This window comes from Halichoeres trimaculatus, unplaced genomic scaffold, assembly GCF_033239565.1.
Source record: "Halichoeres trimaculatus isolate MK-OKI-2021-1 unplaced genomic scaffold, fHalTri1.1 fHalTri1_scaffold_6, whole genome shotgun sequence".
In the NCBI taxonomy this organism is placed as follows: domain Eukaryota; kingdom Metazoa; phylum Chordata; class Actinopteri; order Labriformes; family Labridae; genus Halichoeres; species Halichoeres trimaculatus.
This window is the reverse complement of record NW_027437184.1, coordinates 5,641,002-5,666,050: the sequence shown is the minus strand read 5'-3', so window position 1 is coordinate 5,666,050 and position 25,049 is coordinate 5,641,002. Positions and strand designations below refer to the sequence as shown.

Below are 25,049 nucleotides of genomic sequence, written 5' to 3'. Positions count from 1 at the left end.
AAACAGGTCTACTGCTTCAACGGGGAGGCTGAGGCGCATGCGCCATTGTACACTGTAAAAAGTTACGCAGTCAACCTGACTTTATTTCCCATAAACCGCACTCAGGGATTAAAAAGAAGAAAATATGGAACAGTTTAATGCAAATAAGCAGAAAAAGAGTTCAAGTGTTTACAGACATGCGCATTTGCGAATAATGATCATGTTGTGGACATAAGTCTTAAGTTTTGAGTGTTTATTGCATCAACCTGCTTTTAAGCCTTTTTTCTAATTTTGCTCATTTCTTTGAAAAGAAAAAATGCAGTGCATGAACATGTGGCGGTATTATTCCCAAAATGTTTAATCCTAAGGGATAAATAATGAGTTATGTCATTGAATTGAAGAACTGAGTCAACTTGAGGTCAGTTTTTTTTTTTTTTTTTTTTTTTTTTTTGTGGAGGTTGGACACTTTTTACAGCGTGCTGCAGACCGGGGAAAACCCACGACACTCTGCATAAAAAGCAGCTCCGCCGAGCAGTTGTCACACTTCTGATCTAGAAGGACTACTCTTTGGATAACAAACAGACGAGGAGACACTTTTGAGCTGCAAACGTAAACCAAACGGACTATTCTTGTGAATTTTCCTCTCGGATTCTCAAGCAAGTAAAGTCTGTAAGTAAACTATCGCTTATTTATTTATCACTTATTTCAGATTCCTCTTATTTACATCTGCTATTGCAGATCTTTATTAAAGCTAAAATTGACAAATGCGCAGTTTTCAAAGTAAATGCTTGATATTTCCTCTTTGATGCATGCGATTTTTTACAATGTTATTATAAATGAGTACAGGTGGCTGAGGCAGTAATAACATTTATAAGCTGTGCGCCTTTTTTTAATTTTTAATTTTTTTAAATTTTTACTTTTTAATAGCACGTGCATGCATGCAGAAGAAACACACGCGCTCGGGAGATTAAGCTGCAAAATAATAAATAAATAAATAAATAAATAAAATCAACATGTAAGACATAGAAACAGTTGGAAAAAATGCCTTTATAATTTGGAACTGTGTAAAAAAATAAGTTCAAGTGTATCTGCAAACTTACAAGTCTGAAAGTCCAGTCAGGAAGTTTTTTGGGTTATCTTGACCTTAATAAGCAATGCCGACTCTGACACATACACGCCCCCTTGTGCACCAGCATGCCCCGGCCGTGAACTCCTCTCATCGTCCAACAGCCAGCAGCAGTAGTAAATCTAAGCTGAGGGAGGTGTGGGAGTCCTCTCACTCCTGTTCCTCTCTCAACGAAAGCATTTATCTTTTTCTTTCTAAAGACCTTGTCCTCCCTTCTTGTTGGATTTTTAGGCAAACATGCCCGTGTCAAGGATGAGAATGAGGCCATGGCTGGAGAGCATGATCGAGTCCGAATCGATCCCTGGTCTGAAATGGGTGGACAAGGTAAGAGTCTTAATCGATTGTTTCTCCAACACTTAAAAGTAAAAAGTGAAAAGTAGTGAGATAAAGTCATAAAATGTTGAAAAATAATTGAAAAAAAACATATAAGTAGTTTTTAGTGGCGTGAGTCCAAGACTGGAGGGGAATGATCACTGCAAGCAGCTGTATGAGGCTGTAGTGGGTATAGCTTTCTCTTAAATAGCATCAAATGGACTAAAACTTAGCTAAAGTGTCTTCTTCTTGCTCCATTTATTGTGTATTAAGCGTCTCTCCAGCCTCATTGCAACTCAACTATTTCTGATTTTTCCTCAGGAGAAAAAAATGTTCTCCATTCCCTGGAAGCACGCAGCACGCCACGGCTGGGAGATGGACAAGGACGCGTGCCTCTTCAAAAAATGGGCCATCCACACAGGTGAGTAAGCATGAAGACAGATGATGAAGTGTTTACTGATTATGTTTTGGATGCAGACTAAACAGCATGCTTTTGTTTTTTACAACAGGAAAATATACTGAAGGTCAGGACTCCGACCCCAAGACGTGGAAAGCCAACTTCCGCTGTGCGATGAACTCTCTGCCTGACATCATGGAGGTGAAAGACAAGAGCATTAACAAAGGCCACCAAGCCGTGCGCGTCTTCGTGATGCTGCCCCCTGCGAACAAATCAAGAGGTGAGACATCTGACAGGAAGTTGTAATACAAGTTCACAAGAGGCCTGCAGCATCAACCACTGAGCTATTTTTTCTCACTTTAAAAATATTTGTTCTGCAAACACGCCTGTTAATGATGCCTAACAAGGATCTTTCTTCTTTTGTCTGCACAGATAAACGTTGCAAATCCAAGGAAACAAGGGCAAGGAAGAAGGTAAATACTGAAGATTTTCCTCTTTATTTATTTTTAAAAACTGGATGTTTTTTAAGAGAGTTTCCTGAATTTAACTCATCGTGACTTTTTTTATGTCTCTGCAGATAAAGACGGAGGAAGACACAGATTACAGCGACACCCAGTCCCCCATAAACGAGTCAGCGAGTGAGGACACCTGGTCCACCCAGGAGAACACAGTCGACAGCACGGTGCACACAGAGCAGCAAGGTGAGAGGGAAAAATATGGATACCCAAAGACTTGTTTTTGCAAATTGTTCCTAGAGTTGTACTAACTTTTATTGTTTGTCGTTTTTCCTAGATGCAGCCTGTATATCTCCATCCCAAGTCCCAGACTGGTCTCTCTCAGTTGAAATCGGATCTGACAACTTTTCACACGGCTTCACGCACAAATTCGAAGTTTCACCAGAGCATGACACTGGTAAGATAATAGATATTAAAAGCTAATTAAAAATAAAAGGTTTAACACAAGTTTGAATATCACAAACTAAATGTACTCCTCTTCTCTTCCTTCTCTTTGCTGTGATCTTCCAGATTACGCCGAAATTATCGAGGTAAGCATCATTTTAGGAGCATGCATTTTTCATTGACAGGAAAACCCATGTTTGTCTTATCCTGCCCATCCTCGTGCAGTTAACACCACTAATTCTCAAAAATTGTTTGATGTGGGACAAACTCACAGTTTGTACAAAGCACTGTAGCCGTACTTAGTCCAGTGTTGCTCTTTCAGATTTGCCAGCAACTGGAGCAAGACGCACAGTGGATGTCGAGCAGTATAAGCAGCAAGGGGTTCCTGAGCAATGAAGCATGCACCAGTCCAGGAAGCCAGTGGAGTGAGTCCTCCTCAGGTAAATGTTGCTGTTGATGAGTCAGGATTGTCCTTAGATGAATCTAATGGTTGAATCTGATTGGAAGGATTTGAATTAATTCAGTATTCCTTCAAAGTTTCCTGATGTGAAGTTAAGTAACTTTAAAATTATTGTAAAAGTAAATGAAAGTTTCACATCTGGACTAAAGTAAAGGTCAGAAATGTTGCCACTAGTCCTACATTTCCCATCATGCCTCTTGATTCAACATTTTGTTATCCAGATTTTTAAAATCAATGTCCTTATTTGTGATTTCTTTGTCTTACAGTCGAGGATCTAGAAGAGATGCCACATTACACGACTTTGGGCTCAGATTTCACCACTTCCCTAGACGACCCCTGGAGCAGCTTCGCCGCTTTAGATTTGAACCCCATGTTCACCGTCTGACCTAGACCAGGACGGGACAGGACAGGACAGGACGGTGCTTTGTCTCTTTGGACTTTTACAAAGCTTGTCCTGCTTTCTGTCCCACCAAACAGACTCTTTCTTCCACATGACACAACCATCCTCTTCATCATCATCATCATCCATGCAATCCGTGAAGGGTGGTGTCCTCATGTTAAGCTAAAACAACCCCCCTCTGCTTCCTTCCTCTGTGCCACTTCCTTTGTGTTTGACACTCAGCGCCGAGCTCTGAGAGCTTTCATCATCTCCCTCAACCCGTCTGTGAAGTCCTACAGAAGCTACTCAGTGCACTCATGTTTGTATTCATTGTTTTTGGCTGGTTCAAGGCTTTGAAATGCTTCCATTTTTTATGACAGTAAGTTGTGCTAAACTCTGGAAGTGCATATACATGGTTTAACTTCACCACCAACACATACCTGGTGGCTAGGAGTTACCTTAGCATGCATATAGGATCATATATCAGCAAGATTTGACTGGCAGTGTGGCACCAAGTTATCAAGGATCTGTTTTCCGTTAGGTGCAAAAGTTAAGTTAAAGCTCTACATCAAAATCATGTGGCTTGTTTTGTTTTGCTCAAAGCAAATGTAAAGTGTAAATAGTTGTTTGTGTTTGTGTTTTTTTAAGAAAATAAAAAAGTTTATTGTTTAAAAATATGTCTCTTTTTATTTGATTCAAAAATTAACTACTCATATGTACGGAGCTGAGTCATCCTGATACAAAATCTAAAGAGCGTGTTGGCGTTGCTATTTACAGTCAAATTATCACGCCTAACCTCTTTATCCAGTGTGTACGGAGCTGAATGGACACACAGTTTGCCAGCTCCGATACGGTTGCTGCGCCCTGCTTCCTTCAACAAACTTCCTCTTCCAAACCCATTTTTAAACAAACGTATCAAACAGGATTAAATGAGAGAAAAACAAACTATTACGATTGTTTTGCAAAGTGTACACAAGCAGTTTTTGTTGTTTTTGTAAAAGTGGGTTATGACCTCACAAGATATTTTCATCATTATGCAACTACTGACCTAGATCTTCAAATTGTGTTTCCCAGACACAGCTTTGTTAAAATAAATGAATAAATAAACACTTTTCTCAGTATTTCCTTTGTAGATTATAGTGTTAAGTTTGCAAAGTTTACTTATTAACAGATGTGTATTTGTAAAAATGTCACTCTTTAAAGTCAAAGAAGAGATCAACAGTGATCTAAGCAGCTGGATGGTTTCCAGATCTGTTCATCAATCAAACTAAGACTTTAAAAAAGTTTTCTTTGGAAGCTGACATTTCTCTTCACAGTAAAACATGAAGTGAGCTGGCAGGACGAACAGCTGAGAGACCGGATTCTTTTCATTCATTACATGACTGTGTGATCCAGGTACGCAGCTGACCGTAAATGTCGTGGACCTGTTGATCCACCTGAAAAGTTTAAATGGAATCACTAACAGATGATGATAGCTTAAATTTGACAGCATGGATTTGGTGTAATGATGCATAAAATGGTTTTACATTGTATCAAAAGACATAATTAGGGCAAGTGCAGCATTTCTTCTTCTTCTTATTATTATTTTCATTTTCATTATCGTCAGTTTGATGGATTGGAGCTCAAAATTTTACCAATGGAAGGAACACAAAGTTTGACATCTGTGGTTGTTTTTAAGAAATGTTCAAGGCTGATACATGAGGTTTTTAAAAAAACAACATACATATATAATAACATGCAGAGTCCCACTGGCAGTAATAATAATAATAATAATAATAATAATAATAATAATAATAATAATAATAACAATAATAATAATAATGATACTAATAATTTTGCCTCTGGAAACACTTGATTTGACTTCTGGTAGCTAATTTAAGTTTTAAAATTGAAGAATATGATTAAAAAGAAAAAAATATATAACAAAATAATCATAATAAAATAATATTAAGCAAAGGGTAAATAGTAATTGGTAGTTCTAAGAATAAAACAATTATAAAAAAAATAAACAGATTAAAAAAATAAAATAATATTAATAATATTTTTTTTTACTTATGGAATCTCTTAATTTGACTATTGGTAGCTAATTTAAGTTTTAAAATTGAAGAATATGATTAAAAAGAAAAAAATATATAACAAAATAATCATAATAAAATAATATTAAGCAAAAGGTAAATAGTAATTGGTGGTTCTAAGAATAAAACAATTATAAAAAATAAACAGATTAAAAAAATAAAATAATATTAATAATATTTTTTTTTACTTCTGGAATCTCTTAATTTGACTATTGGTAGCTAATTTAAGTTTTAAAATTAAAGAATGTAATTACAAAAAGAAAAAATAATTACAAAATAATCATAATAAAATAATAGTGAGTAAGTAGTAAATGGTAATGGGCAGTAATAGCAGTTAAACAATTATATAAATAAACTACTACTACTACTTCTACAACTAAGAATAATGATAAAAATTAAATAACAACTGTTTTAATATTATCAATTTACATGTATAATGGTAAAGTAAAAAAAAAGGAAAAAATATCACAAATGTTATAATTTAGTGAGGTTTAAGGAATGAAATGTTTGCCCTTAATTTGCAGGAAATATTTGGGATTAAACCGTCAAGTACATAGTTGTTCACTCCCAAAAGACATAGATTACTTTTCTGTTTTTTTTCCTCAGAACTTCAATGTTTTTAAATAGGTGCATTTAATGTTATCAGTACTTGGCTCGACTCTACTGTTTGTTGAGTTTCAGAGGGAACAGTAACCTTTAAGGAAAAGAAGCTCCTTGGTTATCTTATAAGTATCATCCTTCATTCTTCAAGTTTTACCATTGGGGGAAAAACAATCTACCAGGATTCCAAATTATTTTGTGCACATTCTCCCTCCTCCATCTTTATTTTGTAATGCACGTATTTCACACAGTCACCCCTTTTTCCTTTGGTGCAGGCTGGCTGACCTGCTCCTTCCGAAGAATAAACAGGCTCATCCTTTGTTTTCCATGTTCAGGTGATTATCCACTTATTCAAACACACTCCGAAATATTATATTCCATTCATACCCATGTCCTTTTTAATCACGCTTAACAACACCCACTGCACCTTTAATTGAGATAGAAAAATCTAAAACATTTTCTCTTGTATTACAGCTGACTGTTTGCTTTCTTTGTGTCAGGTTTACCCTACGGAATGCTAAGATAGCAGAATCCACCTAGTTGTCTTTCTTTACACAAACCATATCTTACTGAAAGTGTCAAAACTCAGAAAATCATATCATTTAAATTCATCTAGAAAATGAATAACAGTTTATTATAGAAATAAATACAATTACTAAAATTGCCAATGCTTTTAGTTCAAATAATAAATAATAAAAGACAAATTTGTAAACAAGTTTCTGTTAGACAGCGGGGAAGTGTGAAAAGTAACATTTTGAATTCCTATTGGCAGAATCTCGTCATTAGTCTTAATTATATTTTGTTAAAGACTTTCACACACAATTTGAAAGAACATGTTAAAATATCTTTTTATCCACTGGAATAAATTGTTGTTTCCCCTTCAAATGTTAACTGTATGTAGTTATGAATAGCTTAAATTTTGAATATCATAATTGGCTTTTAATGTATTAAACCACTCACTGAGAGCCGATACTGAGTCTAAAAACCTGATTTCTTTTGTCAAACAAAAAGAAACCCGGAGGAATTTGGAGTCATTTCTGAAGTTTAAAAAAAGAAATCTGAATTTTTTTTTTACACATATTTTTTTTTAAATTAGAAAGTTGGATACCCAGCTCATTTTGGATGGTTGTAGCGTGACAACTGTAAGATTTTAACATCTAACCTGGAAAAAAACATGGTCGTATATAATAGCATCTTCTGCAAAAGCAGATTAATAAAGAGCTGAAAACTCAATTGTTAATTTTAGGTGACATGTATTTTATATATATAAATATATTTTATTTTTTATCATGTGAGTATTCACTCCTGGTTGGTTTTGTCTATGTGTTTTGGCCTAACTCCTGAAGAAGTCACCTGCAGCACCTGCAGCATTTTACTCCACGCCGAATGAAGAGTAAACTGTCCAACCTGTTTGTTCAAGCTGCTGCTCAGACACAAACCTGCATGAAAATATTATAATGTCAACTTATCATCTGTAAGTTTCACCAATTATTGAACATAACAGGTATAAAAAAAATCCACCAATACACCGATGGCAGTGAAACAAAGCTTTATTGAAATGTTTAAAAAAAAGTCAGCCCATAATCATTCAACACTTTCTCTCGGCAACACAGCGTTTAACTCCTCATCCTGTTCTTTGCACCTGCATGATGAATATATCACAACTTTATCAAACTGTCTCCGGGAATCAAGCTGCACAGGCTTCATAACGAGTGGATCATTAACCAATCAAACTGAGGTCAGGGGAGGTGTCACGCTGTCGTGCATTAAACATCTGATACAACAACTGTGCATGAGTGGCTCCTTTTGTTCTGTTTATGATGCCTCGCTGATCATAAAGGTCTGCTTTATGTTTTTTTTTCCGATCAGGAATCATCTCATGTGGAAAAATCAGACCAACAAAGATCAGGAGAACTCTTTTGTGAATGTGAATTTAAAGGATAAATTTGGGAAATCAGACTTTAAAACTGTGAAATGAGGATGAGAAAGAAAAGCTCAAAATGCAGATGTGAAACTATAAAAACTTCAGACCTGATTGTTCATACTTTGTCTAAGTTGCAGTTCCCACAGTCCGTCTTCTTTGTTTCAGACACAGTTCCTTTGAGGACAGACGGTTAATCCGCAATCTTCCTCCTTCAAAAGAAAAAAAACAGACAGTGGATGGCTGAGTATCTCCTGATTCATCATATAAATCTACACATTTCTCTTCATGTTTCAGAATGCATTCACAATCTTTTTTGGCTACAACGCCCCACATTTTTTTAGATGTGTTTTTTTTTATTCAAACTTTGCAGCAAATCACCATCTTTAAAACAGAGGAGGAAACAATAAGAGGATGATGATGTTTAGGGAAGTTGAAAAAAAAAAGCAGAAATTCAACCTTTGACCTTCTAAAACAACCAAATAAAGCTAAAAGCTAAAAGAAAATTCAGCAACTGTTGCATGCAGAGTAACTCTTGACATGTTGTCACCACACACAGAAAACAATGGCACACACCAACAGACGTATGATCTTTAAAACAGTTAAAGCTGCATATCGTCTCTGACCAATAAAACCTTTAATTCACAAAAATGACAAAAAGTAAAACCTGTGATCAGAGACAGTTTTACAATAATACTTTTATATAATACTTTTCGTTTTTTTCAGTAAAACAGGGAAAAAAATGAAAGCAGACAGTAAAAACCACACAAATAAGACAAGCAGCCAAGCAATAAAATAAATCAATAGAAGTAAAACCAATAACATTCAGATAAAATCAGAAAAATAAAAGCTTTTCTGTAAAATGGTCTTCAGTAGTGAAATAAAACAGGAACTGATTGTGACAGTCTGATCTCATCTGGCAGGCTGCTCCAGAGTCTCACTGAGAAAGCTCTGTCACCCTTGGTCTTGAACCTAGACCTGGGACAAGCAAGTTGATCACTGCCAGAGGATCTCAGGCTGCGTGGGGGTACACATGGGGTTATAGCCCAGAAATACAGTGAGGTGCAAGTCCACACTGGGCTTTAACAATGATAACAAGTTCTCAGAAAGTAATTATGTTTCTCTAATTAACAGTATTTGCGACTAGAGGCTGTCGCAAGAATTCCTCTTAACAAAAGCATAAGTAGGCGTTTTTTTGTCAGTTTTAAATGATCCATGATAAGAAAACCTGTTCTTGTTGGCTAGACACTGCTTTAATGTATTATTACTTTTTGTACAAAAATAATCGAAAAAAAAACCAAAATGTTTTATCAAACCTAATATGATAATAATGTATATATATATATACACACAAACACACACACACATATATATATATATATATATATATATATATATATATATATACATATAGATATATATATATAAATATATATATATATATATATATATATATATATATATATATACATATATATAAACATATATATATATATATATATATATATATATATATATATATATAAATGTAGTGTGTGTGTCTTTGTGTCTGTGTGTATGTGTGTGTGTATAGGGCTGAAAGATTTTGGAAAAGACCAATATTGCGATTTAGCATACCTTTTTTAAAAATAAATTAAAAAAAAAAAGAAATCAGTAATTATTTTATATATATCAATATATATCTATATCTATATCTATATATATATATATCTATATATATATATATATATATATATATATATATATATATATATATATATATATATATATATATATCTATCTATCTATCTATATATATATACATATATATATATATATATATATATATATATATATATATATATTTTTTTTTTTTTTGGGGGGGGGGGGGGGGGGGGTCTTCTGCATTATCCCGTTCACTTCACACAAGTTTTAAGTCATTTTATAGAATGACTGACACAACAAAAATTAGCATTTGGCATTTAAACAAGTCTTTTTTGCATTTCTTAATTGAAAAAGAAAAAAGAACACTGTGAAATTTTACTATCAAACCCCTTTTTGATCAAACTGAAAGCACTAAAATTCATGGACTTGGTCAACCTCAAAACACTTCTCAAAATGCACAAAGCAAACCAGAATTAACTACCACTGGGCATTCAAAAGTTGTTTCAAAAATGAGAAAATAAACACAATCTCAGAGGATCATGCTTTTTCAAAAAACAGCCAGTTCGTACGACCACCGAAACATACTGTGTATCAGTTAAAGGAGTCAATTTATGGAACAAATGCAGTGAAAAATGAAAACATGCACATCACTTAAACAGTTCAAAAAGATTCATATAAATCTTTGCATAAGTAGATACAAGAGTGAGCTGGAAGCAAACCTAAACTAATAAAAAGTGCGTTGTTTGTGTTCTTTTTGTTTGTTTTAATGTGATGCACTTTGTTGTCTTCGAATTTTGGTCTAAGTTATTAGAGTTGTTTCTTTGATCATTTTTGTTTATTGTTTTTCAGAACAAATTCCTTGTGCAACCTCTAATAATAGAGCTAATCTTCCTTAGGTGGACAAGACGCATGACCTCCCTTATCCATTCCATTAAGTTAGAATCCAAGGGAAAATCAATACTTCAGCGTGAAATGAGTGTGACCATAAATAAATGATTAGATAGATAAATAAAGGGTAACTGCGCATATAAAAAGGTCCCAGACTCATCTTTAAAACATTTATATGACTTTTAAAACCTACATAACACCATAAGTGCTCTGAAGTGTTGAGAAATCGGCTTGTCACTTGTTTTCTCCTCGGGGTATTTCCAGCTGCTGCCTCTTCATTAATTCTGACGCTGTATCAGTTCATATTTATTACTGGTTGATTAACTTGATGAAACTACAGTAAATTACTGACCACTGTATCAAACTCTGTGTCTGATCAAATGATTGATGTGAACTGCTGATTAGATTTACAGCATCCTCTCACTTTCCTCATGGCGCAGCGTGTGGTTTTATCAGCGGTATGAAAGCAGGCGTATCTTTTGATTTGGTGGAGGTGTGTAGATGGAAGTTATGATACAGATGTAATATGATGATTTGTTCAGGTCTGGATCAAAGTCTGGGATCGCACCGAGAAAAACAAGTGAAGTCATCTCTTCTTACGGCAGGAGAAGTCTTCAATAAATCAATTAATTAATCAGATGTGACTGGGAATGTTCCAAAATACGTGCAGGCATCAGCAACTCAACTCTAATTATTCACCGCGTAATTTCCCCACGTTTAAAAAACACAGCAAAATATGTCCAGCAGGAGTAATCAATGCAAATACAATATCATTTTAATATCATAACTAATGCTACTAATAATAATCATAATACTAGTAGTAAATGAAGAGGACAAAGGAAGCTCACAATATATATTAAAAAAAAAAAAAACTAATGTACTGCACTTTTCAAAGTGTAAACATCTGAATCTATTTCTTTAAAATGTGGGGTATTTTATTATTTTGCACCTTTTTATTTTATTTTATTTTATTTGCATTTTTTCACAGCTTTTTGAATTTAATTTTAATACATAAAACAAATGATCAGCAAGTTCTACATTAAAATAAGAGTTGTTTTAGTTAAAAAAAAAAAAAAAAAAAAAAAAAAAACACACAATAAGGGAGAGAACTACAAGATACCAGCAAAGCTAGGCCGTACAAGAAACAAAAAGATGTAACTCAAGTTTATATTTAAGATAGAGGGATCATCAGTCTACGTCATCATAAAGTTGCGCACGCATCTTGCCCGTTGAAGCAGCGTTTAGCGCCATTCATTCAAACGAGTTAACGTTTTTTATACACTGAATTCAACCTGTTTTCAGCATAAAAATGTACGTTTGTTTTGTGGTCAGTTTGTAGAAACGATACTATACAACAGAGGCAACGTCTATCAAGTTTTAACCGTCACGGAGCAACTGGTGTTTTGGAGTTAATAGCGACCATGCTAACTGGTGACTCCTGAGCCGACAGTATCAGTGATTAACGGCTGAGAGTCACCAGCTAACAGGGTCACACTTAACACTGAAACACCAGCGACGTCTGCGGGTGAATAATTAACTCAGGACGTAGTTTTCTGGTTCTTTTATTATAAACCGGGTCTCAGACTCAGCAGTCTGTGTGCTTTTTCGGTTTGGGACTGTTTCTGATTTATTGACACAAGTTTACGTCCTGGTCTGTCACATTTTGGTAAGTGTTCACGGATGATGCAGTCATGAGCATCGAGTGACAGTTGTGTGTTTAAATTGCTCTCGGTACACGCTAGGCGTCTCTGCTTAAAACGTCTGTCCACCTAATATCTGTCCACTTGCTGATCTCTTCTGTCCACTCACTAATTCTCTAATATTTCACAAACCTGGGAGCCGTTTACCATCCGTATGAGTGCTGATTTTTAGTTTAAAAATGCGTTTTTTGGTGGTTAGCTCCTCCACGTCAATTTAGAGTCATTATACTCCACAGTGCTTCTGCACCAAAGCTGCCCCTCTATAGAAACATAAACATAAGAAAATAATGTACACATATCATTATCTTAGCATTCAGCAAAAGAGAAAAAAAATTAACTAGAAAAGCACTCAGACAGCACAGACCTCCACCAAGCATATAATGTTATACTCCCTCTCAGCAGACTGTCTGCTACAATTTGGTGTTAGCTGCAGGTTTTTACAATAATTTGTTTCCTGACAGTGTTGAAAATTATGATGACCCAGTACATACTTCATATTCCAGATCTTAGTATCCAGAATATTACCAGGATCTGGATCGTACTTTTACATCTGTCAGAAATTATGGTGACTTTGTCTTGTATCGTTTTGCAAAGCAATTCGACCATTTATGGTGAAGTTATATACACATATGGTGAAAACAGCCCTATCTCACAATGATAAAGAATCCTTTAAAAAAGTCCTGGATCCAGATGGTGATTCGGATCACCTCCAAAATTTAGTCACTTCTTCCTTATTACATTTTGAACATTTCCTGAACATTTCATCAAGATCTGTTGGTTATTTTTTGAGTTATGTTGTTCACAGCCATCTCACATATTTGTAAAAAGAGCTCCATGTTTATTGAAATCTTTGATTGAACTGTTTGTCACACATCTTACCTTTCGATTTTAATAAGATATAAAACATCTTTGAGACGTGCAAAGTGACAGGAAGGTAGGTGATTTCCAAAGTTGTAAAATCTGTCATCTTGCTTAAAGTGTCACAAAGACCACGAGATCTGTCTCATATTGTAGGAGCTGTAGGTAAACAGAGGGAATACTAAAACAAGCTGTGAAAACAGAAGGGATGACAAGGAGCTCTAGACGCCTAGAATCTAGATGGAAGATTAAGCAACATTTGATTAACTGAAAACACTGATTATTTTTTCAGCCAGTGTTCAAACTTTAATAAAAACAAAAGTTTTCACATAATTTTATGCAAAATAAAACATTTAATGTCTCAATTTCTGATTTCTCTGCTAACACTGTGCTGCCCCTTGTATGGCTTTCCAATCAATCATTGTCTCTCTCATTGACCAATTGTTCCCTGTGGCTTGAGATCAGGCGAGCTGATAAGGCAGTCTATGTGCTGATTTGTTTTTAGCCCTGAGATGTTGATCAGTTTTGGGAATAATGCGAGGCATGTAACGGTAATTCATCTGGCATGAACAATAGCATCTTCTTCACGTGTCATTTGTTTTGAGGAAAGGTCAGTACACCCTCAGAGTTCGCTTTTTCACATGGATTATGATAAGGGATAGTAGAAGGCTTTATTGATTCAAACAACATTTAAAAAAATGTTTTTGAATAACCTCATCAATGTCACACTTCTTTTTAACTGTGTCAAAAGATATTTGACTGTGTGAGTGTGTGGGTGTGAAAAGGGTTTCCTTCTTCTATAAAGCGCGGGTCTGGTCACGTGAACAACAAGAGGAAGAAGTCTCTGTGGAAGTCCCTAAACTACCAAAACGCTCTTCTTATAGTTGGAAAAAAAAGTTTAATCTGGGTTAGTATGCCACAAAAAAAATGAAATGGATTAGAATTAGCACAATAACACACAAACAGAAAAAAGAGATGCTCCCAACAGCACCTGTATCAAACAGTCTGCCTCCAACAACAGCAGCAGGATAAGAGTCACAAAACTTTCAGCCACAGATTTCTTTGAAATCTTAAAGATGGATTGGAAAAAACAGGGATTACATGACTGGTTCTTTGTAAAACATTAACTTTCCCTCCAAATCCACAGCCATCGCATGCCAAAAGAGTCCCACTGCCTCTGTGACCAGTTTTGACCCGTAACGACAAAACTCACTTCTGTGGGTTTAGTCAGCATTGCTAGGAATCTAGGTGTTTCCCCCTAAGAGCACCAAGGAAAAATAAACAACTATACTTTTTTTCCTTGAGATGAACTGCAGCTTGAATGAAGTCTCAGTGTCTTTAAGTTTGAACTCCAACTGTGTAGAAAATCCAGATTTCCAAAACGTCCAATGTCTCAAAACCCATTGGTGGAATAAAAAGAAGAAAGAAGAAAATCTTATTGTTTCTCCCTCGTCTCTCACAAAACATTAACTACACACTTGTCAAAACACACACAAAAGAAGTTACACTATTTGACCAGTTTGCCATATTAACCTTCTATCAGATCCTTCTTAGAGCAAAATGAAAAGCAAAATGATTCACGAACATAAAACTCAGTTTCATATTTCATTATGATATTTCTTCCCTTTGGTGAAAAACTCTCAGTTTTAAAAATATTTCTTATTCTTATTATATAAATTGTAACTACTTTTCCTTTTGATGAAATGACCCTGAATGTTGGGCAGTAGGAGATTTTTCTGAGCTTTGTACATAATTTGCAGCATAATAATCTATTAAGTCCCTAAGTTTCAACAACTGTCATTTTTCAAAAAGTGGATTTATGATGTAATCCAGCGGTTTTCCCTGCCCATGTCGACCAGGCCGTGTCATTTCTTGGATTCCCAGATCTTGGTCTGTCTCCCAAGCTGTTGGTTGGTCTGTATTTCTGCAGAGTGTTTTAATCTGCTGAAAGCCTGCAGCTGCACTTCCTGGATATCTGGCAGCAGCTGAACCTTCCTGGCTGAGGATCTGTATCTTCAGCCTGTTTCCTGCGTTAGCTTCCTTGTCTTAGCTTTTTTTTTTTTTTTTTTTTTTGTCGCTGAAGAACTTTTACATGTGCTGGCTTCGTATAGACATGAAGCAGCAACAGATGCTGTGTCTTGACGACCTTCATCAGTGGATCACTAGTATCAAAACGAGCCAGTACTCACAGTTTCTGATGCAATTTAATGGAACCAATCATTTTACATTTTTTACTGGCTTTTTTAAAAGTTTTTTTGGCTGTGACTTTACTAAAAGAAATTACACTTGAAGACCTAATTGATTCTTAACGCAATATTTCAAATGCATGGCCTGTCCCAAAACTGTTATTCCACCACATACGTATGCTAGGTCTGCTTTGGTACGTTTGGTATTTTCTCTAAGCAAACATTTAAAAGTTTTTTGGAAAACAGCAGAGATGCAAATAAAAACACATTAGGCCTTAAGTGAAGTGAGTTTAAAGCAAGGCCGAACAGTAGTGTGTGACGCAATTAACCCTTTAACACTGGATCCGTCGTCGCCAACACATTGCACTTTGAAGGATTGTTATTCCTTAACAATTTACACAATCAGAAAACTTCCAACGGTTTGTGAAAGCTGAGTCTGTGCTGTTTCAGTCGACGTGTTTTTTACGGTAATGTTACTCAGGCATTTAAGGAAGACCAAGACTGTAAAAAAAATGGACGTCCACTTGCTCGGCTCTAAGTGAGGTTTCCACAAAAAACTGGGAGGTTAGAGTCAGGAAGTGATAAGACTCACGAAATAAAAAAATAATTATTATTTTTGTCACCCAGCTCCACTCAGATTCTCCCAGAATCCCTCCGTCACAGGCACAGGAATTTTGTCTTCAAAACCGTACGATGATAAATGGGGGAGCCACGCTGTCCTCTCTATATACAGTCTATGTGCGGAACAGATGCATGGCAGGAGCGCGCAGAGATAACAGAGCTAAAGTCTCCTAAAAACGCCAAAAAAAAAAATCCTCCCAGGTTAAAAAACCTCCACTGAGGTTTCTGCATCATTCTGGGACTGAAGGAGCATCTGAAGGAGCAACTTCATGTGAAAAAGGTGACGTCAGATGGGATGAACTTAAGGATGAATGAAGCTCTCTCTGTCTAGTTTTTAACTTCATGAGGCTTATATTGTGTGGTGACTTTTTTAAGTGTGTGAGTTGCGCATCGCTTAAAATAGCTCATGTATTTATTGTGTGATGTTAGAACATTGAACCAAGGCTTCTTTTTACTGTTTGGGCATGATTTGAGGCTCTTACTGTATTATATCCGTTGTAAATCAATGCACAAAGCCTTATTTGTACTGTACAGTGAGCATAACCAGCTAAATCCCTTCTCCCGTACTTTGACTTTCAGTTTTGTCCTGTGATGAGGAGCAACAATCCTCAGGTGGTGTGTGTGTGTGAGGAAAGAGAGATCTGTGTGGATGCTGGAGATTCTGGTCAAGCTTTTAGCGACCTTTTTTTTTTTACAAAATAAGACACAATGCACAGAAATGTTAATGTACATATGTTTATTAATGTTTAAACTCTAAGTTCATCCTGCAAAATTTGCTCCTGGTGTTTTTTCCTTCACTAAACCTCCAAGATCCTATTCTGTCTTTGTGTTTTTCTTCATTTTAAACTGTTTTGCTGTCATATAACATGCAGTAAATTGGAAAAAACTCCAGATATTGAAACTTCAAAGTATATCCAGAGAAATCGGCCAAAGCATTTACTCGCAGGATGGTTTTTTGGACCATTTTAAAGTCAACATTAAGCCTCGTTATTTGATATTTGGTATTTGACCAAACTGTAATATTTTATTTGTCTTCGGCTTCCACAAATTTTCATTTCGGTGCACCACTGGAAATCAGCAAGACTTTTTTTTTTAATGAAAATTACAACAAAAATAAATAAATAAATAACAAATATTAAGCACATTTAATAAAATCCTGCAGAAATTCTTGGCTTTTTGGTCAAGTTTAGAATAAAGTTTGAAATAAAAAGTTTCAACAGATTCAGGCTATATCTATTTATTTTTATTCTCTACTTTAAAAACAAAAAACTCCAAAAATTTGGGTAAAACAGAAACTATAGAGGTGTTAAATCTACCTTGGATGAAAGCAAAAACCAGAGTTTATCTCGACAGAAACGCACAAAGCGTCTGATAATCAGTTAACCCTGAGGAAAAGGTGTGGTAGATACTCTACCCACAATGCACTGCTGTTGGTCTCTGCCCTGTACAGAGATGAGACGGCAGCGAAAACCACAAGATAGAAGTCTGAGGGAGATGGGTGGTAAAGAGAGAGAGAGTGTGTGTGTGTGTGTGTGTGTGTGTGTGTGTGTGTGTGTGTGTGTGTGTGTGTGTGTGTGTGTGTGTGTAAGTGTAAGTGTGAGTGTGTGTGAGATGCAGGAAGGGAACCAACAAAAAGAGATATCTCCGGTGCTTTCTGCCCACTCAGTGTAAACATCTCACTCATTATTCTGTGTTTTTTTTTCTTCTTCTCAAAATTGTGTAACCAAAAAAGACACACAATACACACACACACACACACACACACACACACACACACACACAAACACCACAGATGTTATCAGAGAAAGAGCGTAAACCCTGCTGGTATTTCCCTGAGTTTTCATCTCATGACCCTGACTTACATCACCCAACAACAGTAATGACGAGTTCATGCTTCAATCGTACTTTCACACACGTGTGATCGCAAATCTTTTATCTAAACAAAGAATTTTACATTCTCATATGTCTAGTCTGACCACAAATTTTTATATAATTAAAGAAATATGCTATCTGAGGCCTGGCTTGTGATTGGCTAACGAGCCATTTGGAGAAGAGGGATCAATTTGTCCACACTGACGATGTAAACTCAAACCTGTAAAAAGTTACATGTGGTGTGCCACAGGGTTCGAAACTTGGACCATTGTTGTTCATATTGAATACTAATGATTTATGTTTTGTTTTCAGATCACTCAGGTGTATTTCACCTGCTGACGATATAAATACCAATCAGTACAGTTCTTTATTGTGCAGTTATTGCTAATGAATGCTAACAACAACAATGTAGACATTACATCTCTGCCTCTAAGACCCATGATACTTCATTTTTATTAGCCACATTTAGGTACATTGCTCATATCGTATTTGGGTAAAATCACAAAAGTACGCCCATTTTAGTAAAATAAAAAAATTTAAGTACAATAACTTCCTGTACAAAGATCAAGTTTAGTTTTTAACTTATTAGGTCTTACTTATCCCAGAAAGCAAAGTGAATTAAAAAATGTACACTAGACAAAAGCTTGGGTCTTCAGAGGTTACTGAAGCTTTAGCTTTAACCTCCACCCTTTGGTTACCTTGCCAATTTAGAAATTTCACATTCTTGTAAAACAGTTTCATTTGTTGCCATTAAATAAGCCCCTTTTATTCATTGATTTGGCTGGTAAAAACAAAACTGACGTCTTAAAGCAAGTTAAAGCCCAGGTGTGCGATCAGTTTAAGAATGAAGACTTTAGACGCTTGTTTGTCACTGTAGCCGGCTCTTCAGGCCAACAATGTCGCATGAAAAACAGAATATCAAGAGATAGTTGCCAGGCGCTGCCCTGTTGGCTGTGGCTGCAGCAGCTCTCTCTTCTTTATCCTTTTCTTGTAATTTTTTCGTCTCTTTTTCGTCATCTTTGTATTTGGACTGGATCATTACTTTGTACGGCTCATTGTAGGTCATGGACACCAAACTTTTTGTGGCCTCAGCGATATTTTTTCTATTTTTGCTCCTGTGTTTGTCTGGAGATCCTACATGTAACCATGGCTGCATTGTTTACATGTGAACTCAGCCGTTAGCAGCCTGTAGCATGTCAATGCTAACTGGTGTAAGGCCTGATGTTTCCCCACAAGGTGAGGAGAAGGAGGTGAGGACGACGTGCTGGTTCTCAGGTGTGAGCTAAGAAGTGACGACATGGACCTGTCCTTCCATTCATCGTTATTGGGAACATAAGATCTATCTCCAAAGAAATGCTAGCCATGCTAACCCAGCAACAGAGGGAATACCAGAAGGTAGAGTAGCATTTTGTTATTCACAGACATGGCTAACAGAGCTAACACCAGACACCAACGCCACATTGGAAGAGCTTCACCTGCTGTGAACAGACAGGATCCAGGAGACAGAGACTGAACAGACTGCTGAAGAAGCTCAGTCCTGGACCCTGTGGAGGTGGAGACTGGCTGACTGGACAATGATGGACAAGCTGTCAGCATCTATTTTCTTATGGACCTTTTTGCAATTTCTATACACTTTCTTACTTTCGTTTCTTGATTGCTGCTGTGACTTCAATTTTGTTGTACTTGTTACAATGACAATAAAGTTTTATTCTATTCTATTCTATTTTAACACAGAAATCTTAAAGGTGTAAAGTGAAAAGATAAAATAGTGACGACATGAGGAAAAAATTGAGTATGTTGCAGAAAAAAAGCAAACATAAATGAGTAGCAGTAGAAAGTCTCTCAAAGTGGAGCTCTGTAAAACTTAAAGAGCAAAGAGAAGTGAGCATGAAGAGTCCGTTTTTAGCAGCTGTGTGAAGGTGTGTGTGTGTGTGTGTGTGTGTGTGTGTGTGTGTGTGTGTGTGTGTGAGAGAGAGATTTTAAGGTCATCTGGGGCTAAAGATCTGAAGAAGAAAAAGACGCTGCTCTGCTTTTAGTCTGAGCTTCTTTGACAAAGAGGCCGCAGACAGATGATGGTCTGGGTGGGCGGGAAGGGTTTTCACTCGTGCTGCTTCCTTGTGCAGCCACACTCACACTTACAGACAGGTGTGCACGAACACACTCAGTGTAAGCAACAAAAAAGCAGCAAAAAAAAAAACTTGTCGACAAGTTTTGATAAAAAAAAAAAAAAGCTGATGCGTTCAATTCAAAAGTTTAGGTTTTAAAATTTGAAAGCTGAATTTGCACACTATAAAACACAATTAAAAGCAATATATAAATAAATAAATCAAAGAGCTGGATTATGTGAGAGGTAAAGCATGTTGAGTGCGTTTTGTATCAATTAAATTCAGGAATCTGGATTTGAACTCTGAACATCTGGATCACTTGAGCTCAGCGTCTTTTCCGGAGAGTTTTGGCAACAGCTCGTCTGATGTTTAATTTCTTTAAATGAGCCTTTAACAGCATATAATACAATAAGTTGTATTGATGTTTGCAGAAACACCAGTCAAAAGGAAAAAACTCTTCTGTCAGGTTGTTTTAAAGTATTTGTACTTGCCTTGTATAATCATGCTGTGTTTAATCTCTCCACCACATTGCTCACATACAATGAGAGCCAACCAAACACCAACAAAAGTGTGAGATTATAAAAACAACAACACAAACAATCATGGGTGTACCATCGCTGATTCTACACCACAAAGAAACCTGTTCATTAAGTCCAATTATGGTCTGATGAAAAGTCAGACGATGGACCGAGGATCAGATAATAATAACCACAAAAACACCAGACAGTGGACCGGATTTTCAGGTCTGCACACGTCCTTTTCTTTTATTCAGTCGCCTAATGTTGGCTGCTGGACAGACAGAGTACGTAACAGCACGCACAGGTGGAAAATTAGGCCGTAAACCAGTTACAAGGTCACACACAAAGGGTTACGTGGTTTCAGAAGCAGTTATGTCTGACCTTTAAGTGTAGGGTTTATTTAAAAGCCTTTGATTTATAGTTAATTTAATTAGGGTTATTTCTCTTTATGGTCTTTGAACTTTAATCCATGTTTTCTACTTGTAAATTAATGCTCTCTGGATGCCAGGTGGTGTCATTAAAAGAGGAACAAAAGGACACACTCTTTGGGTGTGTGTGAGCAAATTTGCATTTTCACAGCTGCTGTTGTTTCACAGTTTCACCTGTAGAAATAAAAGCTATGTTGTCCTCTCAAAAAACGCACAAGTTAATCATTTAAACCCTCTGGTGCACAGGAGTCGCAGCTATTAAAAGTCACTTTCTCCTCTGGAGGAGCTACTCACCAGCCTGTGTCAAGATGTTTCCTTGAGTGCTTTTCATTCTTTTTTTTTTTTTTTTTTCAATCAGAGTCAAAGCTCAACATTTATTGAATTTAACGTTCTAAAAAAATAAATTAATATTAATAAATAAATAAATAAATAAATAATATAAAAAAATAAAAAAATAATATTAATAATGATACTACTACTTATAATAATAATAATAATAATAATAATAATAATAATAATAATAAAATGATGATAATAATAATAGAAACAACAACCAAAACAGAAAAAAAAAAAAGTTACAGACATGAGAAAAAATGAACCAACTATAAAATATAAAAGTTGAATTTCTGTTAAAATATGTTGAAATATTTTTCAAAGAATAAAAAAGATTAAAAAAAATAGTAGCAATAATAATAGTAATAGTTTTAATAATAATAATCATAAAATTTAATAATAATAAAGAAACAACAACCTAAACAGAAAAAAAATTAAAAAGTTACAGACATGACAAAAGTGTACCAACTGTATAATATGAAAGTTAAATTTCTTTTAAAATATGTTTAAATGTATTACAAAGCATAAAAAAAATCATTAATGGAAACAACCACCATTTAATTCATTTTTACATGAAGTTCATACTGTTTTTTTGTTGAATGCTCAGGTGTGTGTAGTCCATGAAAAAAAAAATTAAAAAAAAGGAATTGAAAGTATATTTGTCATGCACTCAGAAGGAGAAAAAAACACGTGAGGACAATATATTGCCTCAAGTGTTCATGTTTCATGCATCAGAAGTTCAAAGAGAAAAATAATCTCACCTGTTTGACAGAAAAAAAAATCTGTCAGAAAAATCTGTCAGATATTTTCAGAACAGATTTATGACTCAGATTTAAACCTGAGGTTGACAAATCTGACAGTTTGCAGCAGATCTGCATTAGTTTGATTATGACTCAAGTCAATGAGTCACACTAAACGGCGACAGAAATCCTTTACTGAGCAGTCGTAGTCACACACACATATGGGGAACTCTCAGCTGGAGTTTCAAGTTTGATTTGGAGGTTAGAGGATGATGGATTTTAGACTAACGAGATTTAACAGTGGATGTTTTGATACAATTAAAAATGAGGAACTGAGCTCCCCTTAATTCTTTTAAAAATGTCTAAACTTTACACAAAGGCAGCACAAATAACAAACTCCTCAGACTTTAAGTGCCTAAGAAAAAGCAGCAACCCCTGAAATACACCAGATACGTCTGCAGTCTGACTTTGTCATCTCAAACCTGCTGCGTGTTCAGTCAGGCAAACCGTATGACTGACAGACAGCTGGGGTCACAGACCGAGAAGATCCTGTGCTTTCCACTCCATTGATAAGTCTCTTCATTCATGTTGGAGTGTAAAACCTCAAACCTGTTGACTCCTGGTCTGGCTCCACTCATTATATCCATTTGTCGTCGTAGTCAAGCCAAATAGGATCTCATTTTGACAGGATTCGCTTTATTTTGAAAGTTGGGAGTTTTAAGGTAGCTACCTTGAACTTCTTCCTGTCCAGCTCAATCTTCCCTACGCTGAATTAACGCGCCACAGCTCTGGCAAAAACAGGATGCCTGTGTATTACCTGCGACATGACGGACGAGCCAGAGACGGACTGCAGATGCACCTGGTGTATTCAGCAGGGGGGATAATGAACGGATGACCCCATCAATGCAAAAAAACTGAAATCTTATCAAGTGATTTTTTCTTTTTTTCCGTAAAAAATGTCTTTTTAGACTTAATATCAGAATCAAGTTTTATTGCCAAGTACATTTGCACATACAAGGAATTTTATTTGTTGTGTTGGTGCTAACAATTAACAAGAAAATAATACAGAATTACTTGCTAGAGTATAGAGAAAGTTAAGATATAGAATATACAAAGACACAAAAAATATAAAGAAAAATAAAATTAAATAGAAATAAAGAATATTTTTGGAAAAATGAAATAAAAAGAGAAACAGAGGATACAAGGTGAAATGTGGAGCTGTGCAATGTAAAAAAGAATTAATTAAAAAAAAACAAACAAACATATGAGCCACATTCAACTGATCAGTCCAGAAAAATGTCTTGTTTCAAGTTATTTAAAGACAAAATTGAGATCTGAGTTGCTTGTAACGAGAAGAAAAAAATCTGCCAAAGGAACAAGAGAAATTTGCTCAAAAATTTGCTTAAAACTAGAATAATGTCTAAATACAAGTAACTTTTCTCTTGTTCCACCGGCAGATTTTTTTTCACAGTGGCAGTGAATGAGTTAAGTCTAAAAACACATTTTCTACTGAAAATAAGTCAAAATCACTTGATAAGGTTTCAGTTTTTGCAGTGTCGACAATGAGCTGAAGCTAAATGTGGCAGAATCTGGTTTTTGGTGGAGCGATGTTGTTCATGTTAAGCAAAGTTTTCTGATATAAACTCTTTGAACCGCTCACCTCATTTACCACAACTGCTTTCAACTTCCTCCTAAAACATGTGGCACTAACACGCCAAACTCTCCAAACAGAGTACTTCAGATGATGAAAACACATCTGATACACTGTGGTAAGGTTGCTGTAACTTTTACTGTTGATAGAAATATACCGTACCAGTATAATACTGGTCAGGATGTGATTGTCTGAGGCTTGTAAAGAATTCAAAGGAGGCTGTGATCAGGCCTTGGCTGTGCATATATTCCTGTAGAAGAAGAAGAAGAAGAAGAAGAAGAAGTAAACGTCTCACCACAGTCACCCACTGGCTCTTATTCTGGGACTGTTCAAAAGAATGACCGGAAACGGGGAGCAGCAGTCTGCCAAAATTCCATGTTATTATTTCAACATCCGTTGCCAAAAAATAGGTCACGCAACCCCTCACAGGAGAATACTGTAACGATGATAAGATAATCCATCCAGAGTGAAAGATTTAGTATCAGGCTGCATGTTGAGGCTTGAAGTTTGAGATGGAAGGAATCTAAAAAATATGATTGATTTCAGCACGTGCCTGTTGTGTCAGTGGATGTGGGTGCGTGTCTCACGGCCCAAATACACCAGATGCACCTCTGGACCGGCTCTGGAAGTCACAGTGACCTCATGCAACTAACCAAACACTGATCCAACTTTCATCATCACCACACTGCTATCGAGATCACAGTTATATCAAAGTATGCAAACAAATCCACATGCCCTACATCCAGTGGGGTACGGCCCTAGTCAGGCATTTCCTTCATGGCAGTCCAAGTGTTAGCCATGCAAACGCTAACATTGGTGACTCAGTCCAGCCTTACCAGACGAGTGTAGAGTAACTCGCAAAGACTGATGTTATCACCCTGTTCACATGGTTTCCTCTCTAACTGCTGTGGCCAAAATACACAAGATGCATCTCTGGTCCACTCTAGACAGTTATACTGGCCTCAACTTTTCTATTAGTACACTGCAAAAACTGAAATCTCATCAAGTGTTTTTGTCTTATTTTCAGTAGAAATGTCTTTTTTAGACTTAATATGAGCCACATTCACCTGACCAGTCCAGATAAATGTCTTATTTCAAGTTATTTAAAGACAAAAATGAGGTCTGAATCAGGGATGCAAACAACTAATCTATTATTGATAAATTGTCGATAAGAAATTACTCGATTAAAATAAATTAATTGCAATTAATTGCGTTTTTAACCTGCAATTCCCCACCAGTCTGCATGAGGGTGCGCTTTGCGCCAGACGTCCTTGACGTACACGTGGGAACACAAGAAAAGCAGGCCTCTGACAACAACAACAAGACAAATGACAAGAAGTGGACAAATTTCTTAAAG

The 25,049-nt window shown here is 35.9% G+C and overlaps 1 protein-coding gene and 1 long non-coding RNA gene across 3 annotated transcripts in view; one reads left to right on the top strand and one right to left on the bottom strand.

The window, feature by feature from the left end:
• Window positions 1–491: 491 nt before the first annotated feature.
• On the top strand, window positions 492–4,162 carry irf1b (interferon regulatory factor 1b). 2 transcript variants are annotated; one of them, XM_074673163.1, is made up of 10 exons: window positions 492–648; window positions 1,337–1,429; window positions 1,739–1,838; window positions 1,927–2,094; window positions 2,247–2,287; window positions 2,392–2,515; window positions 2,607–2,726; window positions 2,840–2,859; window positions 3,036–3,153; window positions 3,440–4,162. In XM_074673163.1, the coding sequence occupies exons 2-10, from the start codon at window positions 1,343–1,345 to the stop codon at window positions 3,556–3,558; spliced, it is 897 nt and encodes a 298-aa protein (XP_074529264.1). In that variant the 5' UTR covers window positions 492–648; window positions 1,337–1,342; the 3' UTR covers window positions 3,559–4,162. The 2 variants fall into 2 exon arrangements, with proteins under 2 accessions (XP_074529264.1, XP_074529265.1); XM_074673164.1 differs by lacking the exon at window positions 3,036–3,153.
• A 3,603-nt stretch (window positions 4,163–7,765) lies between these two features.
• The window catches only part of LOC141792101 (uncharacterized), a 35,032-nt gene continuing 17,748 nt past the window's right edge, over window positions 7,766–25,049 (bottom strand). Inside the window, exons 2-3 of the long non-coding RNA XR_012598351.1 lie at window positions 8,259–8,360; window positions 7,766–7,869 (exon numbers count right to left, since the gene is read on the bottom strand). This is a non-coding gene — a long non-coding RNA (uncharacterized LOC141792101). The remainder of the gene's footprint in view (window positions 7,870–8,258; window positions 8,361–25,049) is intronic.